We start from the raw sequence: 21,424 nt of genomic DNA on the forward strand, positions 1-21,424 counted from the left end.
TCATAAGTCCTCTGGGATGTTCCAAAAACACAAGCGTGTGCTACGATTTGCTTGTGACTCAAGGATACATCGATGCAATCCCTTAGAAACCGATGTTCTGGCCAGCAAGGATGCGCTTACAAAGACATACATTTGTTTTAAATGTAGTTCATTATCTGTCTGTCTGTTTGTATGTATGTAAATAAACACAGTTTGTATGATAAACAATAGTACAGTACGTACACAAATAGTCAGGGCTTGTAGTTGCATATTATAACAATAATACTGGTAGGAACCTCCTGGTTACACCAGCCCACAGGGGATTATTGTGTCCGTCGTGCAGCGAGGGGCTGGGTGGAGAGGGAGGGGCTGGATGGGGAGGGGAGGGTGGGGAGGGGCTGGGTGGGGAGGGTGGGGCTGGGTGGGAAGGGTGGGGAGGGGCTGAGTGGGAAGGGTGGGGAGGGGCTGGGTGGGGAGGGTGGGGCTGGGTGGGGGGAGGGCTGGTCACCCCGTGGTGCGCTTATAAAATTCAACGTTTAACCTACTCACGCCGGCTTGTGCCCGCCCTCACAGTCGGGCATATTTGCGGAATACACCACGCCGCCGTTGACCCTGGCCATTGACCGAGCAACCCAACGTTCCTACCAGCTCCCTCCGCAGGAATGTGTTGTATGTTGAACTATATTTTTCACCGTACGTAGCCAACCGTAGTAATCAGAGGTGTGGGAGAAGGACAACAAACTAAACACAAAAAGCAGATCTAAAGAAATGCGTTTTCAATCAATCAATATTTAAAAGTGCATAGCCCCAGTGGCTTCCTAATATCGGAAGGAAGAGTGTTCCAGGCGGCCGCAGAAGCGCACCTGAATGCGAAAATAATAATAATAATAATAATTTAGAGCCTTTTATCAATCAGCTGGAGGATTAAGGGGGATGTTTTACTATATTTCACCACGATTGGGTTGAAGGGCGGTTCGGGAGACAGAACCAGTTCAAAATGTGTGCTCATACATACGATGCCTATGCCGTACTGTACACAAAGCATCGTTCAGAAAGACTAACGATGGAGTAGAAGCTTGAGGAAGGTACACCCAAGAGGATGACCACCGTGGAGATAGAGCGATGAGCTCGGCCAACGTGGAGGAGCGAGATGGATTGTTACGTCACACGGCCGTGAACGATGGCGATGCCTTGGGGAGGACCTCGTTCAGCCGTAGATTTATCATGGCTGATGATTATGATAAAATAAACCATATTTACGCCGATCGTACATGACCATCTTGGTTTACATTGGTGTTGAGGCAAAACAATCTATTCAAAACATTAGGCCAATATTTTTAACAAGTTCTTTAGCAGAGTGAGAATTTATTGGAAAAATAAATGCATGATTCGGCTTTGCAAATGTCCACGTGGTAGACAAATTATTATTTTTGACAAATACTGAAAAGTTTAACGGAATCCTGCTTCGTATATCTAAAAAAATCAGACAGATTTGTCTTCCTAGCAGACACAATTAAATATTAACTTAAAGCTTTCGTGACTGCAGAAATTTATAGTCTTTAAGTCTTTCGGTAAATCTTCTTGGCTTTTTCGGTAAAGTCACGTAGAAGGAAAATATTAAAATAATAAAAATAAAACATAATAAAATACAATTCTCACGACGTTTCGGCCACAACGCAAGCAGCCGTCCTCAGGTGAAGAACAGGGCTGTCCAAGGACGGCTGCTTGCGTTATGGCCAAAAAGTTATATTTGTATCATTTTATTATTTGCCTTCTACGTGACTTTACCGAAAGAACCAAGAAGATGAATCCCTGCAGTAACGAAAGCTTTAAATCGAAATCTTTCGGTAAAGTCACGGAGATAGGTTGGAATCTATCTACGTGACTTTACCGAAAGACGCAAAGAAGTAGACACAATTACTGCAATGAAAAAAAATCTAAAGTTCTAAACCTAATTTCAAGCTAAATTCACTGAACCATCAGTGTGCTCTTAGGTTTAGCCAAGTGTTCTGTTTCTCATCACTTCTGCTGCCCCACGGAAAGACCACTCCGTTGTAACTTCTATTTCCAAGAAACCTGGATAGCACATGGAACTAACCTTACTAAAAAAAAATTTGAATTAATATGAATTGCCTCAGTGGCAAATGGGGCATGCATCGTAAATTTTCCACTCGCACCGGCAAGGGCCGACCGACACATTGGCTTAGCCTCCTGTTGGGGAAACACTCCCCTCGCACGGCAACGTTCGCTGGGCAAGCTCGGCCCGCCACTCAGCCGCCTCATTCCTCCTCCTCCGTCCGTTGTAACGGTGTTGTCTCCTGCCTTGTTGTGGGGGTGGGTGGGTGGGTGGGGAGTCAAGAACCACGGTAAATGCTTATTTTTGGTACTTACGGACAAGGAGCCAGTGATAAAAGTGACAGTGTTTTGAAGGGAAGGAGTGGGGTAGGGGGAAGTTTTTTTTTCTTTCTTATTTCTAGAACAGCACCAGTGCCCCCACGAGCCACGTTTATGTCCCAGCAAAAACTGATTGATAACGATGAAACGGGAAGTCAGGATTTAGTGAAGTTTCGCGTGAAAAAAGCATGAAGTTGTGCATAATGGGCCAAATTGTATTGCTTGGAATGTTTTACTGTACCAAATATATATACTCACAAAACAGCCAATCTTAATTTTTCATCTGCTTATTTTTTTTCTTTCTTATCACAGTTGGAACAAAAAAGTGAGAAGACAATAAAAAAAAGAATTCCTGAATTTGACAATTTGATTGACTGGGAAATTAAATAGCAAATTTTATTCATAGCACGACCATCCGTTGAGATTATGAAAAAAAGCAGCAACATTTGTAATCCCAGGCAAGCTCGCACCACATGACTGACGGGCGACATTAATATTATCCCGCTCAACTGCTGTCATCTGCAAGCAATATTTATAATCGGCAAACGCAGTGGAGAACAATTCACCACATATGCCAAGCATTGCTGCTTTTTCCCCCTTTTTGTGCAGGAAGATCAAATTTTTTACTTGAGCGAGCAACATAGTGCGAAACATCATCGGTCAGCTGTTTACACAAGTAAGGCAGCGGAGGTGTGCTGTCCACGTGTGCTGGGTTAGACGCGTGGCTGCATGTGCTGTTAATGCGTGCTATGACCCTTCCTCTGGCTTTCGTCTGAAATTCTCCCGAGAGAGTGTGTGTCCCTCATGTGCACGTCCACGTTTGAGTTTGGGGTTCGCGCACTGGCACAGCGCTACGAACCTGGCAAACTTGACTTTTGTTCCACGGCCACAACTAACACCAGTGCCACATGTTGTTTTTCAGCACTTGCCTTAAACTTTAAACTGAAATTCCGACAGACCTGTTCTTCACCTGAGGACGGCTGCTTGCGTTGTGGCCGAAACGTCGTGAGAATTATTTTATTATGTTTTATTTTTATTCTAGATTTGAAGCTTTCGTGACTGCAAGGATTCATACTCTTAGTTCTTTCGGTAAAGTCACGTAGGTAAAAAATGAAATTAAAATTAATAAACATTAAATAATATAAAATTAATCAAAATAAATTAATATAATAATTATTTCCCTTCTACGTGACTTTACCGAAAGAACCAAGAAGATGAAATCTCCTTTTAGGTCCACCCGGCCTTAAATGAGGACTGTACCTGGTTTGTCATGGACACATCACCGCCGAGAAGACATTGCCAGCTCGATGGGTGTGGGGCCGGCCACGCCGTTTCATTCTGTGCTGTGTCGGCCATAAATATGCGCTCGGTAAAAGTACTTACTCCAATGGTCTATATGGGAACGTATATGTGTTTTGCGTGTTCCGGAGCATTGTTCAATGCAGTCCAAGCAAAACCGTCAATTCGCTCCAAGGCTCTTGAATTGTCTGCATACGTGAATAAGGAAAAAAAAATCCTTAGCACCTGTGGAAAATTCAAATAAAGGTAAAAAAAAATAATGTTGAGCGTGAGACTTGGTGGTCACTGTCATGAAGGAAGATATACGAGAGTGTGCGTCTTTTGTGCAATACCAAAGTGTCTATTTTTTCAACTGGAGAATCGTGGTCCAAAAGCATGAAAATATAATGTATTGTGTTATAGCAGAAACATTAATTTACCTTAATGTTACGGTATTCTATGGAAACAGTTGTTTTAGATATTATGTAATTTCAAATAGATTTATTTAAAAAAACAAATGAGATTAATGACTTTCTGTTTTCTGGTTCTTGAGAAGGCCACTCCACGAGAGGAAATTAATTAACCTTTAGTGCTTCGCATGAATTAGTTCTCCCACTTTTTAGGACATTTAAATTTTAATTATTAATGCAACTTGTTGAGTATACCGGCAGAAAGATGTTTTAATTTCCATATTAATGTTATCCTTAAACATCCCAAAAGTTACATAGCAAATGAATAATTAAGAATACCTTACTACAATGGAATAACAGAGTCACTGGAAGTAATGATTTAGGAAGAGATATATGTAGTATTCAACATGGCATTCAATGCTACAGGATGTGCATTTCATAGAAATTTGTGCTTCTCTTTTTACATTAAACAGATTCTCGAAGGTCCATGCACATGTTTGGCCTCACAATAAAGCAGGAGTATATTTGGCTGAGAACGCATTGAGTACAACTTGTTTATTTTCTCGTTATAACGCAAATTTGAAAAATAACCATTGTGAATATGGACCGCCTGTGGTGTCATTTATGAACGTTATAAAAAACGGTGCATGCAAAAAAAAGACTAGTCACATTCCAGCTATATGTTATACTTTAATGAACTCTGAGCTAGTTTTATATGGAGATGTGTAATACACCAGAGATTGAGGCTCTTGTTCCACTTGGACCAACATGAAACTCCAAACCAAATTCCAAACGAGAAACAGGCACATTTATAAGAATAAAGAAACATGTGCATGCCCAGAATTTAAGTTCTAAATGTCAGCAAGGCAAAAAAAAGGGCGGCTCATACATCTAAATGTAGCATAGGGAAAAAAATTATATTTAAAACAACATAGCAACCCAACATTCGTGTAGGTGAAAACACACAGAATAAATTGCGAGTAATGAGCCTTATTGCATTAGACGCCACTGCTGGGCTTGCCGTGTTTATTTTTGTTTCCGAGTTAGCGCACCACTCCGGCCAATCCACAAGTTGTGTTTTCCTGCGGGGCTCTTTTCTCGACCAAATGCCATTCGTTAGTGGGGCGCAAGATCCCTCGCCAAAGTTGCGCATCAAACGCAAGGGGGCCCGAGCACACTTTTCAAACGTGTCGTCTTTTCTGCGTGCGTTTGTTTCCGTGCTCATGCGAGAGCCGGGGACATCCGTAGTCACGTTTGCTACATTTTCTTGGCAGTCACTCCAAAACCACATCTTTGAAAAAAAGTTAGTTTTTAATAAACTGACATTACGAATACGCAATTCTCACCTGCATGTTATTCATTTGTGCTCGATATATATTTTTTTCACCCTAAAATAAACACGTCAAATTTCTCTCATCGAAAGCCAGCTTGAATGGACTTCTCTCTTAAAATTGGTAATGAGAAATGTTTACTCATTCATCGGTCATTCCTTCACGTCATATTTCATCTAGGCGATCGAGGTGTATATGAAATGCAGAACAAAGCTCACATTATGGCGAGCAACGTAATTGTATAGAGTTCTTGTTGTCTAGGGCTATGAAAGAGGTAAATGCACAAGCTCAATTTAAACCGAGACACCATATAACCTTGATATCTTTCAGCAATGTCTTCTAATGCTTGCTGTCAGCATTATTGTGCATCTTACAGGAACTGGGGTTTTAAACAGACCTTTGCTGAATGAGCTGCCTGGCTACAATAAAGCAGGCACCGTTTCTACTTTTCAGTGCATTTCATGGCAAAATGCTGTCACAGTTGCAATGGTGAGTGCACATCCCAGAGGTCGCCAGTTCGATTTGATCTCCTGCCACGGCAGTTGTGAAACAATGGGCAAGTTTATTAAATCCCCCTACCTCTGCCCACCCAGCAACATATATAGATAAGTCACATTTAGTCGATCGGCAGGTAGGGTGAGGTGGGGTGAAGTGTGGTTAATTCCACCTCTTCCGAGACGTCTGACCAGCATGGAAGAGTAGGCCAAATACCCTCCAGAGATACCCTCAGATTAGAGGCCACTTCCACCAGCAGTGGCATAAGCAAGCACAGTAATTGCAAGGCTGTACTGTTACTACTTTTAACCATGTCAAAATACAGGAGTGAATTCCAGAAAGTTCACACCAAAAATTCACCAAAACCAGGAAAGGGGTGACTGCTCTAAGTACGCTTGCTATGTGCGTGCAATCAGACTATCAGCAGGTTAAACAAGAAAAAAAGAGAGAGAAACAGAAACAGAAACCTCGCATCAGTGATGTTTATATTGAAAACAAACCTTGCGAGAGAGCTGCACGGACATTTCTTTGGTCGTGCGGTAAACTGTTGATCTGAACAGGAGTGGAGGAGGGTAACACGGGACAAGCTCGAGAGAGGGGGAAGACTAACGACAGCCTTGTAAAGGTCACACGCAAACTTTAAAAGGGCCCTCTCTGCATTTATAAGCCAATGATGGAGTATACAGCAGAGGCTAAATAAGTCTCTCAGCAAGTGGGCTAACATGGGGGGGGGGGGGGTGGGGACTCCATACTTTATTGTCAAGCACACGGAGTTTTAATAGCTCAGCCTTTATAAGGACATGACTTACGGCTTTCTGTAGGGAAAACTTTAATTAAAGGTATATTGTCTAATACCAGACCTCAGCTGGTACCACTATACGTGTTGTTAGGGGGCGGGGCAGGGGAAAGAGCATTCAGACTTCCTTTTTTTAAACTATTTTCCACAATTACCAGAAAAGCTTCAACTGTGAACGCTCGCCAGGTTCGCGCTGCTGCGGGAAAAATGCGGTTTACATTCGATGCCACGTGTTGTCAGAAAATTGCTTGCATATAAACAAAACGGTCCCATTAAAGGTTGCCCTGCATCGAGCATGAGGAGGCCACTGAATTGTTAATGCGGCCCGAACACATTTTTAGCTTGACAGAGAAATGTGGTCGGGAGCCCCGAAATGAGTGGATCATAAAATGTAAAAATAGCTCCTTGTGAAAATTTATCCGGTATCTCCACGGTAGGCACAATAGAAATGAGACTACAAACATCAACATGGATTGTACATTTCGAAGGATTTACGTGAAAACGACTGGAAACATTTTCCATCTTTATTTTATTTCACAGCCTTTTGTAAATCCATCGCTGGATGAATGTATGTTGAACTTCCTTCGCACCGTATGCAGCCAACCACGCTAATCTCAGGTGCGGGGGAAGGACAGCGAATGAAGGCATCCCCAGGGCCGTGCCACGTCGGTGAATGCGGGTTGGTGACAGGGAAGGCCAAAACTGGTTCGGGTATCACTCGTCGCTGATGTTAGCTGTGACCAGGAATCAAACGTGGGTCTCAGTAGACAAACCACTGTGCTACCCCCCCCCCCCCCCCCATTTACCTTTTACAGAATTGCAAGATTGCATTCAAAAACGTGTTTGACTTCGATGACCGATTTCCAAGACACTGAAATTGTGTGAAAATTTTATTCATTAAAGCACATGCCTGGCACGTGCCTACATTGATCTGAATTGTGGCCAATGCGAAAAGAGCCCCAATTAAATTCCTAAATAACAAGAAAAATTTTGTTTTCAAAGAAACGTGATATGTTATTTTATGAAGTCAAAACTCGCACCATAATGTTTCTGGCTTTTCACAAATCAGGTGGTCTCTCGCCGTTAGACTGGCGTGCCAAACACCATCAGGTGTTTTTTTGGCATTTCGCAGAAAATTCACAATGAACATCTTTGTCAGAAGTTAGAGACCCATCTGAAATGGTCCTGACGGGCACACAGCAAGGTGGCATTACAGTCAAAAAGGCTGACGTCAAAAAGGCTCAAAGCAATTCTTCAATACTCTGCTGTGCTGGAATTTCAGCGTCAGTAAATAGAATGAAGCCATACATCGCGTCTCACTTGACATTGCTGTTGTAACAACTTACTTTATTCAGCAATTATCAGTTAATTACCACAGGAATAAACAAAAAACAAGCTGAGCTCATCGTAAAAAACCTGAGATTTTACACGATAGCTCGAGATCAACATTTGTCGTGCAATATACCCCAAAACAATGTGTTATGAATAAAGAAAAGGTTGCCATCCTAATCAAACGAGCAAGGAATCCTGATTGAAGCCTCGAACCAGTGTTGAGAATTCTACTCCCCTATGATGGGCGGAGGGTGGGGGGGGGGAGGTCTTTATGAACACGGCCAATATTATCTTCCCCGCATGAAGTGGTGCCCATTTTTATCCACCAGCAACCAAAGAGTCGAATCGACCACCGACCGAGATGAACTCACAAGCTCTTCTTACCAGCCGCGTGCTCGCCCACTGTCCGACTACCCGGCTGATTGAAATACATAATAGCGGGCACATAATGGTACACCGTGTTACATAAAACGATGGGAATTCATCTACCGAGTGAGGCTTCTCTTTGCCTACGGAGTAACATGTAAAATATCAGGCTTGAATGACAGGGGTGCCATGGAAACAATGCGATGACGCATACCATCTCATTGCCCAGAAAGTCGTAGGCTTTTGTTGAGAGAAGGTGGCTTAAGTGGATGAAAGTGTCTTCTTGGTTCTTTCGGTAAAGTCACGTAGAAGGGAAGTAATAAAATAATAAAAATAAAACATAATAAAACAATTCTCACATAAAATAATAAAAATAAAACATTATAAAACAATTCTCACAATAATATTTTTATTATTTTATTACTTCCCTTCTACGTGACTTTACCGAAAGAACCAAGAAGATGAATCCCTGCAGTCACGAAAGCTTTAAATCGAAATGGATGAAAGTGGTTAATCATTGACATTTAGATGTTGTGGGCAGATGTTAACATCAGCAATATCAAAAGTGAGTTTTAAAATGCTGCAATGAGGCGACCGTGGGCTATCAAGTGTTTTCACGACTCTCGTAAATATAAAACACCAGTAAATATACATCAATGTATGATTTTGTAAATATACTACGAAGTTACTTGTACACACTCCTCTGAGTGTCTCAAGTAAAGAGTATACGCTTAAAGTTATCTGTTTGAGACTGGTTAGTCATTTAACGTAGAATGGCATGAGGGACCTTTGGGAACTCGAGAGCTTACAGGGCAGCCCGGTCAAATTGCCATTAACAAGAACACTCTGGGTTTGATAACTTCAATCGGATGAAAAGCAATTTGGCCATGACCCAGAAACACCCACATTAGCTTTGGTAATTACTGAGTCATCAGGGCCCTTATCAAATGCATTCTTTGGCTAAAAAAAACCCGCCATTACCAATGTGAATTGTTTTGCAGGGATTCTGAGAACTGGATATCTGTGAATTTTCTAAATCAAACTATTTGTACGAGAAAAAAATAGAATCTGAAAAGTTTGTGGAATTTTCTCAAGAAAAGAACAATACATAGAACAATTGCCTAAAGCGTGAAGCTACTACACAAACTGTTTTCTATTATACAGTTGGGTTAATTCTGATGGTGGTGAATTATTTGCAGTTGTTTTTTTTGGTAAATTCTAAAGCGAATAACTACCTAAAGATATGCAGGGCAGGAGTTACTGCAGCACGCTTATACGTTGCAACAGACACTCCATCAATATGAAAGCAGCTTCATTCATGCTGAGATCACAGAAGGCTCTACTGGCAGGAGCACTATATGTCTGATTAGAAATAAGTGGGGTGGTAGGATTTTGAAATTCAATGATGAGCTGTTAGGGGTATTGAAACAGGATTAAGAACAATCATTGAAAAGTGTACCAATGTGAGGCAGAAAATCAACAGATTACTGCAGCTCCGTTACGTGCGAGATGATTTAGAAAGTTGGAAACAGAAAGTAGACTCTCTTGGAATGTATGCTTTGTGTGGTAGCACCAGAGTCGTAAAATTGTAACGTGTTCAATTTAAATTTACTGCATGTTACAATGATGCACGTATGTCTGGCACATTAAGAGAGTGTTTTAGATATTTCAAGATATTTTATGGAAGCAATTTAGAATCACAGTAGATGCCCACTGGGCACATTTAGACAGTTTTCGAAGGCACATTTCTTTCGTCCCAAACACGATCCAAAATGAGAACTCGTGTTTTTACAATAAGTTGAGGTTTCATCGACTGTTCTGCATTCAAAACAAATCTTTTTGCGAGCACGTCGAATTCTTAACACGTAAATACAACTGTGTTTCTGGACAATGATTACAACAAATTTTGATTGGCACGGCTGTAAATGGTCATAATAATGTATAATGATAGTGTTGGGATACGGGCACTCTACAATGTAATTACTCGCACAGCATAATAGAGCGTTATTATGGATAAACATAAGGTGTACTTAAAGCTACAAGTGCGGTTTTGCAATCAGTAGCATTATGAGGTACTCTTTGGCGCAGCTGATTCCGATAAAGCTAACCACTGGTAAAATTCAAAGCTGACCTTAACCAGTATACTTCTGTGGCATCTCAAATGACATATATTGTAAGCGCTTTAGAGGTAGCGTAAGGTTTCAAAAGCAGTGGTCCCACTCCTCAGCATAAAAAGTTGGCAGCCAACGTGAATGCCAATGGTTGCAACACAGACGTCGCTGGTTATCGCCTCTGGGAATGTCAGCGATGTTGCAAAGAAGGTACGGCCCCAGACGGCATTAAACTCTGTCTCAAAAAGGAGTCTAAGTACCCGGTCACCATTAACCGGCGCCCGAGCTCGCCATCGATAATCCTCGGAAAGGCGGCGGCTGTTGCAAGCGGCTTTGATGGGCAGCTGTCAGACTCATTCATTTTTTTTGGGTTCGCCTGGAGTGTGTCACAAGCACGCTCCGTCATGCCACCCCCGAATGGCAACCAAAAAAAGAATGTACGGACAAATTTAGTCACTTTGTGTTGGTATGCAGCTCAAGCAAAAAAAGGGCACGGCTTTTGAAAGTATATTTCCTACCACCGCTGAGGCAAAGGAGTAGCTGGTCACATCTGAATGATCGTTTTTAAATGTTGCGATGGGTTTTATAATTTACAGATATGATTGAAGGCCATAACCGCATTCAATGATTCGTAAAACGGGATTCACTTTTGTATTTTCATGGGCATTTATATGTTGGGAATTATATAAAACCGTTAGTTCAATCGTGCGTATGATTTAGGCTGTTCATGTTTGCCAGCACAAACAAACCCCTTAAATCGTATAACTGACTATTATATTTAATCTAGGCGATGCACCTTGCCAAATGTGAACACATTGTCATTTACTGAAAAACATCAGGCACCGAATAAAGGAAATTGACATTGCATTCATCATATTCACCTATTTCTTTTTCATATGCTTATTTGTCCACTTGCAGCTAAACAGTTTTATATTGATTATTGAGGAATAAAGAAAGCTGTTTGTCAACATTTCCATGTATCCCCCCCCCCCCCATGCATGATTTAACAAATGCCTACCACTGACATTTTTCCCCCTCAGAACATGAGCATACAAACATGTAATTGATATGTCGGTAAGTGATATAGTATTTATATAGTAGGCTCAATAGAAACATTACCATGAAATATTCCGCGTTTAGCAGCCTAGCACTTGCCTGTGTTAATTGGGAATTGGTGGCAATTTTTTGTAAGAAAACTGGACTCTCAAGAGAACCTTTAGTGGGACCGGGAGCAAGATCAAGAGGCAAGGCCCCTTTGAAATTGGTCCTTGGCAAGCACTGAAGCCCCATTAATGGTTTGACCAATGGACTCTTGAAATAAGGAATGCTATGATGAGGGCCCCCACCCTCACGACGATCATGAGTTGACCTTTTTAATGCAACCAAGCATTTCACACAGGCCCTGCAGGTTCCAGATCATGTGGTGCAACCGCATCACTTGCTCCACCTACTGTTAAACTAAGTGCCAGTCATTTGTTATCAGGGCATTATGGGAATGTTTGGCGCTGCATTTCTGGCTTGAATCCAAGACCAATAGAGTTATTTTTTTTATTTGAAAATGTGTGCTGAAATTAATTACTAAACACGCATTCATTTCAACAATCTTTCTGTAATGTGCACTCGGAGGACTTGCAGTGTGCTCGGCTTCTCACAGCTTCATTTTAAAGGTAATAACCAGAGGTGGGACAAAGTCATTGTTATGCAAGTCCAAGTCGAGTCGCAAGTCATCAAATTCATGATTCGAGTCTGACTCGAGTCCAAGTCACATGACTCGAGTCCACATCTCAGAAGTGGGACAAAGTCATTGTTATGCAAGTCCAAGTCGAGTCGCAAGTCATCAAATTCATGACTCGAGTCTGACTCGAGTCCAAGTCACATGACTCGAGTCCACACCTCTGGTAATAACTGTTTGAGATTAGCGCTTTTTATTACAATTATTTTGCATTATCCAACGGGAGGCATCCTTTCATCGAATAAAATTGCAAACTTCATCAACATCAACACTGCTCTATCCACCATCGCCATTTCCACATGGTCTTGTGATGTCATTGTAATGGTTCAAATCCATAAAGGCGTTCTGTTCGTATCCAGCGATTCATTGTACAATTTGCTCATTCACCTTCCCAGCTGGTGCCGTGGCTCTTAGAAGCAGAGCCGCTGGGGACTGGGGGACTTTGGTTCATCATCCTAAACTAACCAACATGGTGAAGTATGGTCAAATAGCCCCAATGACCGACACACCTAAGCCATGACACAATATGATGGTCAATGCTATAAAATTTTAATTTCAAATTAAAATCAGGTGGGTTTGATTTGAGTGAACTGTGGCAACAGAGGCAAATTCAACAAATTGACAGTCAAAACTGGAATACTGTTATGTGCAAATTTAGTAAATGTTCTGTATATGAAAAGGCATTACCACATACTTTCCCGTCCAATATATAACACACAATACAGTTCAACCTAACATTGTTAAAACCTAATTTATTTGCGAGGCGTTTCACAAACATACCAAAATAAACACGTTTAATTTGTTTTCGTCAGCTTCTGCGGTCATGTTTTTTTTGTGCCCTATTTCCAGATGATGTACATTGAAAATGGCAGGCGGCTGGGGTTATGTTTGTCGTGTTTTGGATTAAAAGGCGATGAAAACGGAGGCCCCGTCGTGAGCTCTGCCGGGCAAGCTGCGGTGCCAAAGTAAACGGAGGGAAAAAATGTGCAAGAATAGCAGACAAGTAACAACGCACCCTCAAGCTCGCCGCTAGGTGAGCAAAAAAGAAGCGGTAACGGGGACAAAAGCTGCATCACGAAAAAACAATACCGGACCATTTTTTTAAATCTCCATGTTATTTAAAAAAAAATACACGTCTTTCACAGTAAAAGTGCATTTGTCCACATTTAGAAAGAGTCAGCAGTTGCTTCGTGGAGTATTTATACACATCAGTCACCATATTTGCCATCACCTCGAATAGACTTGTTTTATTTGAGATACGTACCTACTCCATCTCTATTAAAGTGTGTGAGCACAAACGACATTCCTCTACATATCGTCATCGCAAATTGTTGTGCATTCAACTCAGTGTTAGAATTCTGTCAAGTGCATTTTATTTCAAACATTTACAGAAAGGTGTACATTCAAACGTAAAGAGTAAATCATTTATATGTGTGTATAAACGTGCAGGCATTTGTTATTCCTGTACAGTATTTGAATAATAATGACAATGTGGTGCTGCTACAATTTCACAGCGTTTTCTATGTTTGCAAACATATTGTATCGTATTATTGGAAGGCACTTAACTGCCCAATGAGAGCATTCATTTTGAAATGCAAGCATATCAGATCTGTTTTAAAATGCACACACTCTCCAAATCATGTACGTGTAAAGTTTGTTAAGACTTATATTGTCATGTGATAATGTTACATGGCACTGGTTTATCAAGGAGCTTTGCACTTTTTATAACTCCGAATAGTTTTTTGCTTTAAGTTTCCAGTTGTAAAAAACAAAAACAAAATATTAACCTTGAAAATGTGCATACGTGTTCAATATGTCATTAATTAAAGGTACATCATATAAACAAAGCCAACATGATCCGCACCATGGCTTATTTGACCACAGTCACCTTCACCTACCTGAATAATACCATTCAGTTTTTCTCAAGAACACCTTTGATTAATGGCAAACATTTGCTTCCCACCTGCAACACAGCCTTTTAACTCGGTAATGCACCTACATATACAGTATATGAAAACAAATTACGAAGAGAAGTGTTACTGGTAAGTGTAATAAAAAATATATTTGTTCTGTTTTATACATTTCAAATCTTTCACGGTTGAAAATGGCATTTGTTTGGCGCAGCGAGGCATGGTCTCCGTCCCTGGGCGGATCAACTTTCGGCCGGCACCCCCCGCCCGGCGACTGGCACTCTCGTGGAAGGGAAGCTGGGTCAGGTCCCATAAGGAGTTGGCCACAAGCTGTGGGAGGGGCAAATTATCGCCTCCAGTAATACGGCTTGGAACAAGGGCAGAAAGTGTCCAACATACAATATGGTAATTAAACATTTTGGATCACTGTTATGGTATGCAAATTTCTGAGCGAAAAAAAACCATCGCAAGCTGCCACCTGTGTTGTTCTTCGCGTTAAGGCTTGCCGACAAGTCGAGCGCTCCAAATTTCAGAATCAGGCTGGATCCAGTCATTCCCCATAAGAGCTGGCAAATCCAAATCCCCAAAATACTCCAGCCTGTGGCTGTAAGTCAACAGAAAGGCAAAACAAGCTGCAATTAAATTTTTGTCAATTGGGCAGTATTTATTTGTCACATTTCCCGAAAAAACAGTGTGCCTTTGGCAAAGTGCACGACTCACAAGTCGGGCTGCATGCCGGGTTGCACTTTGTGCTTGGGGACCGGAAACAAGGCCTCGTACACACGGGCCTCCCCTGATCCGTGAATGGCGTAGGCATTAAATTTGCACACCCCGGGAGGCAGATATCTCCAAGGCACGAGGGCATGGCCCTGCCATCTCAGTACACCGTTGCTCTCATCTTCGAGAGGCATCACTTCAAAATCCAGCAGAAGGTCGTCCTGCAAATAACAAGAGGTGTGAATAAAAGTACTTTGGAGTGCTGTTTGTGAATTCAGCAGTGGCTGTCTTATGGAGACTATCCCTCATCATAGGAGTGCAGAAATTCCAGTACTGGTACAGGGCTGCAAACAAGAGATGCCCAATGCTCATTTGAGAAGGACATTACTCACTTGTTTGTTAATAATACCCAAGACAATGAACCACAGTTCTGAGTTAAATATTCACCTTCCATATTTTCCGTCGTCCGTCCAGAAGAAGCACCAGGTGTTGCCCATGCCTGAAACACAGCAGAGTCGTATTTGCCAAATTTGCTGTGAAGCAAACTGATGTATGCAGCAGCATGAGCTGAGAAATGTGCCAAGAGCAACATTAAGAGGAAAAGTGAGCATTACATTTCACGAAAATATGGCTGGTTGTTTTATTATTTGATTTTACTAGAGAGCAAAATTGAATACGCGAGGCAGAAATATTAGCGGTTCATTCAGGCACGGTGTAATGTAAGACTTTCTGGATGAAAGCAGCTGCTTGGGTAGGTAATCGGTATTGTGTCTAGGGATGCAACTGCACACCCACACAGCCCTGTAATCATACCCATGAGTGAGCAAAGGCAACAAGTGAAACTCACGGGCAAAGTTCAACCTCCAGGTACTTCTCCATTTGGTCGTTTAAGAAAAACATTTCCACGACTGCAAAGAAAATATAATAAATATTTGATACCTTTAGAACTTGTACTTTTCAGATATTTAACTTTCCTCCTTTCATCGAATACACTTACGACACCATTCCCTCCCACTAAATTTCCCAGGTAAAATAAACCACCCATGTCCTTAACCTTGTTGCAATTGAATTATTACGTGCAGATAAGAAAGGCATATTGTTGCTCTGTCTGATTTTCGTATATGTGTTGATCCTGCATAATGCATGGGCATAATATGACTTTGAAACCTCCCCCGCCCACCTCCTACGCATTTGCCATGAATATGCAAAATTCCTCTTCATATGCACATTCTTTTGTTAAGGCGCTCTTCCACCTCCAACCCAGTTTAGATATAAGCTCCTAGCTTGGTAGTGTCTCATTCTTCACCTGAAGACGGCTGCTTGCGTTGTAGCCGAAACGTAGTGAGAATTATTTCATTTTATTATGTTTAATTTTTATTATTTTATTACTTCCCTTCTACGTGACTTTACCGAAAGAACCAAGAAGATGAATCCCTGCAGTCACGAAAGCTTTAAATCGAAATTTAAATGTGTTAGATAATTATGAATAACATGTTGGTTTCATTTACCACGTATGAAAATCAAATATGGCAAGACATATCAAGCCATATATAAGCAGGTTTATATGAACGGGAATTTCTGGCTTGGAAAAGGATAGCAATATCACAATATTAGGTACAGGGAGGTTGGAGGACTGCTGCACAGATGTAAGGTCACCTTCATAATCCCACAGTTGATGACATGGCTGGCCTGGGTCGCTGTGTGGTGCAGGAGGGTCATTGAAGAAAGGTGCTGTCACCCCCAATTGCAACCCAAGACCCTCAGGGTGAGGTCGCAAGCTCATCACCATGGGATCGTGGTCTACTGGCTCACCGTCCCACGTGTTGACAATCTGGATCTCCATTTGTCTGTTCACACCAACATGTAATTAGTTTTTCATTAATCACTCGCTGTATACACAGAACATAGAGTCATAGGGAAGCACACGTAATTTAGTGTATTCATTTGGGTACTTGAAGCAAATGCAATATACTGTATCTCAAGATGGTTTGCATAACAATGTATATCTTTATTCGGGAGGTGAAAATGAGAGAAATTGAGCCGAGATATTGCTTAGTACCAGTAGAGATAATCATCATTTTGTTGTCCTTATTGTAGTAAAAAATGTGCAAAAATCCCTTCAATTGGGCTATTTTATATTCTGAATTTAAATTCATTATAAAGTCTGTTATTGTTGGAATGTGTGACATGCGGCCCATTGTTGGTATTTTTCCAAATGTCCTTGGAAGGGTAGCGAATTACACCTTCCAATTCTATAGAAAAAAAACACGTGGCACAGGGATTGTTTTTGGAGGTCTCTTCCATTCTGCTACTTTCACGTGCCAAGCTCCCACTCCCTCCACAAGTCAATCATTTTGGATTTTAAAATTTTTATTTCAATGCACCAGCATTTCAGCAACTGCTATACAGGAAGCAGTGCAGAATCATGTTATGACCACCTCTGTAAACCCACATCATTCTGATCTAATTACCCACATTCGAGCGATGTCAACCATTCAGATTTACTACCATCGTCCATTATCTTTGTCTTACACTTTAGATTGTATATAGAAAATGAGCGTTGTTCCTATTATTCAATACTACAGTAGTGTTACACACTCTTGTCAATCCAATACCAGATGCATTTCTTCAGCCATCGGTATTGGTCACCCTGGGTCGTTTGACCGTAACTCCGGTTCAGATATCACTCGCCACTGATTGTTTTCATGGATGGCAATTACGGTAAACTCCTGGGTTCATGCCGTCATGCACTTTCCACTGCTTCTCCCACACGCATATTATTATTGCTGCATATTGTTTAAAAGTGCAGCTATTATTTTCAGGGCCAACACAGCGTCTGTGGAAATGTTTAAGTAACCATACAATCAAATATTAGATGTGCCAATCACATCCCAAGGTAAATATTCAAACTTGTCACCGTGCTTCACACCAACATGTAATTATTTTTTCATTAATCACTCGCTGTATAAACAGAACATAGAGTCATAGGAAAGCACACATAATTTAGTGTATTCATTTGGGTACTTCAAGCAAATGCAATATACTGTATCTCAAGATGGTTTGCATAACAATGTATATCTATATTCGGGAGGTGAAAATGAGAGAAATGGAGCCGAGATATTGCTTAGTACCAGTAGAGATAATCATCATTTTGTTATCCTTGTTGTAGTAAAAAATGTGCAAACATCCCTTCAATTGGGCTTTTTTTATATCCTGAATTTAAATTCAATATAAAGTCTGTTATTGTCGGAATGTGTGACATACGGCCCATTGTTGGTATTTTTCCAAATGTCCTTGGAAGGGTAGCGAATTACACCTTCCAATTCTATAGAAAAGAAAACATGTGGCACAAGGATTGTTTTTGGAGGTCTCTTCCATTCTGCTACTTTCACGTGCCAAGCTTCCACTCCCTCCACAAGCCAATCATTTTGGATTTTTAATTTTTTAATTTCAATGCACCAGCATTTGAGCAATTGCTATCCAGGAAGCAGTGCAGAATCATATTATGACCACCTCCGTAAATCCACATAATCCTGACATGATGAATTATCCACATTCGAGTGATGTCAACCATTCAGATTTACCATCTTCCATTATCCTTGTCTTACACTTTAGATTGTTTCTATAAAATGAGCTTTGTTACTATTATTTAATAATACAGTAGTGTTACACACTCTTCTTTGTTAACCCAATGCTGGATGAAGTTCTTCAGCCATCAGTATTGGTCACCCTGGGTCGTTTGACCGTAACTCCAGTTCAGATGTCACTCGCCACTGATTGTTTTCATGGATGGCAATTAAACTCCTGGGTTTCATGCCGGCATGCACTTTCCACTGCTTCTCCCACACGCGTATTATTATTGCTGCATATTGTTTAAAAGTGCAGCTATTATTTTCAGGGCCAACACAGCGTCTGTGGAAATGTTTAAGTAGCCATACAATCAAATATTAGATGTGCCAGCCAATCACATCCCTAGGTAAATACTCAAACTCGCCACCATGCTTCGTTACATTGCATCGCACGCCAACGCAAGCCGTCTCCTGCAGAGGGCAGCACTGCCACAAACACGCGACAATAATTCTTGCGCCCCAAGTCTTTGCTACGCAGCGGTGATTTTTTCACAAACGCCTCTGTGAACCTGCCTAAATTATGACAGACTATATACATTGCCGAAAGCGTTTGGAAAAAAAAGCCGGTCCCCGGCGTAAACAACAACAACTTTCCTTTCGAGCAACCATTAAATGTTAACAAATAGCATCAAAATATTATGTCAGAAGTGGGATTTGAACCCACGCCTCCAGTCGGAGACCAGATATCCCGCGTTGAGCACGGAAGGCTTCAATTCGCCTTGAGTCTGGCGCCTTAGACCGCTCGGCCATCCTGACATCCCACTCACAACATCGTACACGACCCCTCTTAAGCCCACAACGGTATCATCATCATCACAATGATGATCATCTGCTGCGGTCAATCCAATGCTGGATGAAAGGCGCTCCCAAGCATTCGTCATCTCTCACGATCGTCGTAATCAGCAACATCATCATCGCAATTGCGATTTCCATGGAGAAAAAGCATCGTCACCAGCCAGGGTCAATCAACTGAAGGATGATCATCTTCCTTGAGCCGCTCGCCCGCCACTTTTTTTTCCGATCCTACGATGTAAATGAATAAACCACATAGCAGCGGCAATACCAGCTGCGGATTTCATCATTCCGTCTCCCTATGGAAAGGATTCCGTCCGTGACCATCGCGGTCACGATTGCTTTGTGGGCGAGTTTTGATGTTGTGATTATCACCACCATCATCACCCCGCTATTCTATTGAGAATGTGCCGGTCAACAACGAATTGCCAGCGTTTGCGATTTGACTGCAGAAGTTTTAAGTTACGTAGCTTCGTGCATTGCCATACGTGACACACACACACAAGTTGTAGTGCCGAGACGTATAGTGTAACACGGGTGACGTGTGGCATTTTTGTTTAAATAAAACAGGTAAAGTAAGTCGAAACAAACCGCACAACATCGACTGAGTTGTCACTTCCGTGGCAGCAGCAGCAGCGGGGGTGGCAGCACGAGGCACGTGACCGCAGCGTGACTCAGTGCGGTGAGCGGGGCGGGGCTGCCGTGATGATGGGGGTGGTGCTGGTGATGGGTGTGTCGGTGATGGTGGTGATGGTGATGGGTGTATAGGTGATGGTGGGTGAATAGGTGATGTGTGTATAGGTTATGGTGGGTGAATAGGTGATGATGGTGATGGTGGGTGAATAGGTGATGGTGGGTGAATAGGTGATGGTGGTGATGGTGGGTGAATAGGTGATGGTGGTGATGGTGGGTGAATAGGTGATGTGTGTATACGTTATGGTGGGTGAATAGGTGATGGTGGTGATGGTGGGTGAATAGGTGATGATGGTGATGGTGGGTGAATAGGTGATGGTGCTGGTGATGGGTGAATAGGTGATGTGTGTATAGGTGATGGTGGTGATGGTGGGTGAATAGGTGATGTGTGTATAGGTGATGGTGGTGATGGTGGGTGAATAGGTGATGGTGGGTGAATAGGTGATGTGTGTATAGGTGAATGGTGGTGATGGTGATGGGTGTGTCGGTGATGGTGGTGATGGTGGGTGTATAGGTGATGGTGGTGATGGTGGGTGAATAGGTGATGTGTGTAAGTTGATGGTGGGTGTATAGGTGATGGTGGTGATGGTGGGTGAATAGGTGATGGAGGTGATGGTAGGTGAATAGATGATGGTGGTGATGGTGGGGTGTAAGGTTGGTGATGAGTATAAAGGTGAATATGGGTGTAAGGTGATTATGGTCAATGCAAAGTTGATCATGCATCTCATTCACTCATTAATCCCTCATTTACTCTTACATTTATGCATTATTCTCTCATTCTCACTCATGCGTCATTCATGTGATTACTCCCTCGTTCAGTTAGTAATTTAGTTCATTTCACTCAACCCTGTCAGTCTCATTCCTTCCTCACTTAATTCATCACTTTCTCATTTGCACACACCGCTGTCTGGCGGACAGCAGCAAACCATTTGATTTTGCAATTTACAGAAGTGCTTTACATTACAGAGTTTTTAACTTCACAATACAGTAAGTATGAGCTTGATTGTGAAATATGTTTCAAAAGTTTTTGAGATCGCATTTCCCTCCTTCATTCAATCACTCGTTCTCACCTCATTCAATCACATGGTACCCTGATGCTCACCTATGACTTTCCTGCAAGGCCAAATATTGCTCGTGGCACCGTTTGCTTGGTTCACTGTTGATCCTCGAGGCTATCAGGGAATCATTTGATGTTCTAATGCACGTACGCACTATTGAATGCAGGGGTGTGTAACGCTCTAGTCTACATACACATGTGTGTGTATGTGCGCGTGTTTTGTGCCTATAACTCGGCAAGGTGGACTTTTGAACGAGACTAAACAGGTGGGTTTGTGTAAGATTTGTTAAAAGTGTCACATAGACAAAGACAATGCAAGATTTGTATATGTGTAGCGTCGGATCGCGTACGCACACACCGCCGGTATCCACTTACCTGCCGTTCGCCGTATCCACTCACCTG

At 41.9% G+C, this 21,424-nt stretch overlaps 1 protein-coding gene and 1 non-coding gene across 2 annotated transcripts; both read right to left on the reverse strand.

Annotated features, from left to right (window-relative positions):
- Window positions 1-13,415: 13,415 nt before the first annotated feature.
- On the reverse strand, window positions 13,416-19,897 carry C15H4orf33 (chromosome 15 C4orf33 homolog). The gene is made up of 6 exons (XM_078863228.1): window positions 19,864-19,897; window positions 16,508-16,698; window positions 15,699-15,759; window positions 15,299-15,350; window positions 14,855-15,072; window positions 13,416-14,738 (listed from the first exon to the last, which is right to left on the reverse strand). The coding sequence occupies exons 2-6, from the start codon at window positions 16,692-16,694 to the stop codon at window positions 14,630-14,632; spliced, it is 627 nt and encodes a 208-aa protein (XP_078719354.1). The 5' UTR covers window positions 16,695-16,698; window positions 19,864-19,897; the 3' UTR covers window positions 13,416-14,629.
- TRNAL-CAA (transfer RNA leucine (anticodon CAA)) lies at window positions 19,120-19,236 on the reverse strand. Its single transcript has 2 exons — window positions 19,199-19,236; window positions 19,120-19,165 (listed from the first exon to the last, which is right to left on the reverse strand). It is a non-coding gene; the product is annotated as a tRNA-Leu (tRNA).
- Window positions 19,898-21,424: the final 1,527 nt, after the last annotated feature.

Source organism: Lampetra fluviatilis, chromosome 15 (genome assembly GCF_964198595.1).
Source record: "Lampetra fluviatilis chromosome 15, kcLamFluv1.1, whole genome shotgun sequence".
NCBI lineage: Eukaryota > Metazoa > Chordata > Hyperoartia > Petromyzontiformes > Petromyzontidae > Lampetra > Lampetra fluviatilis.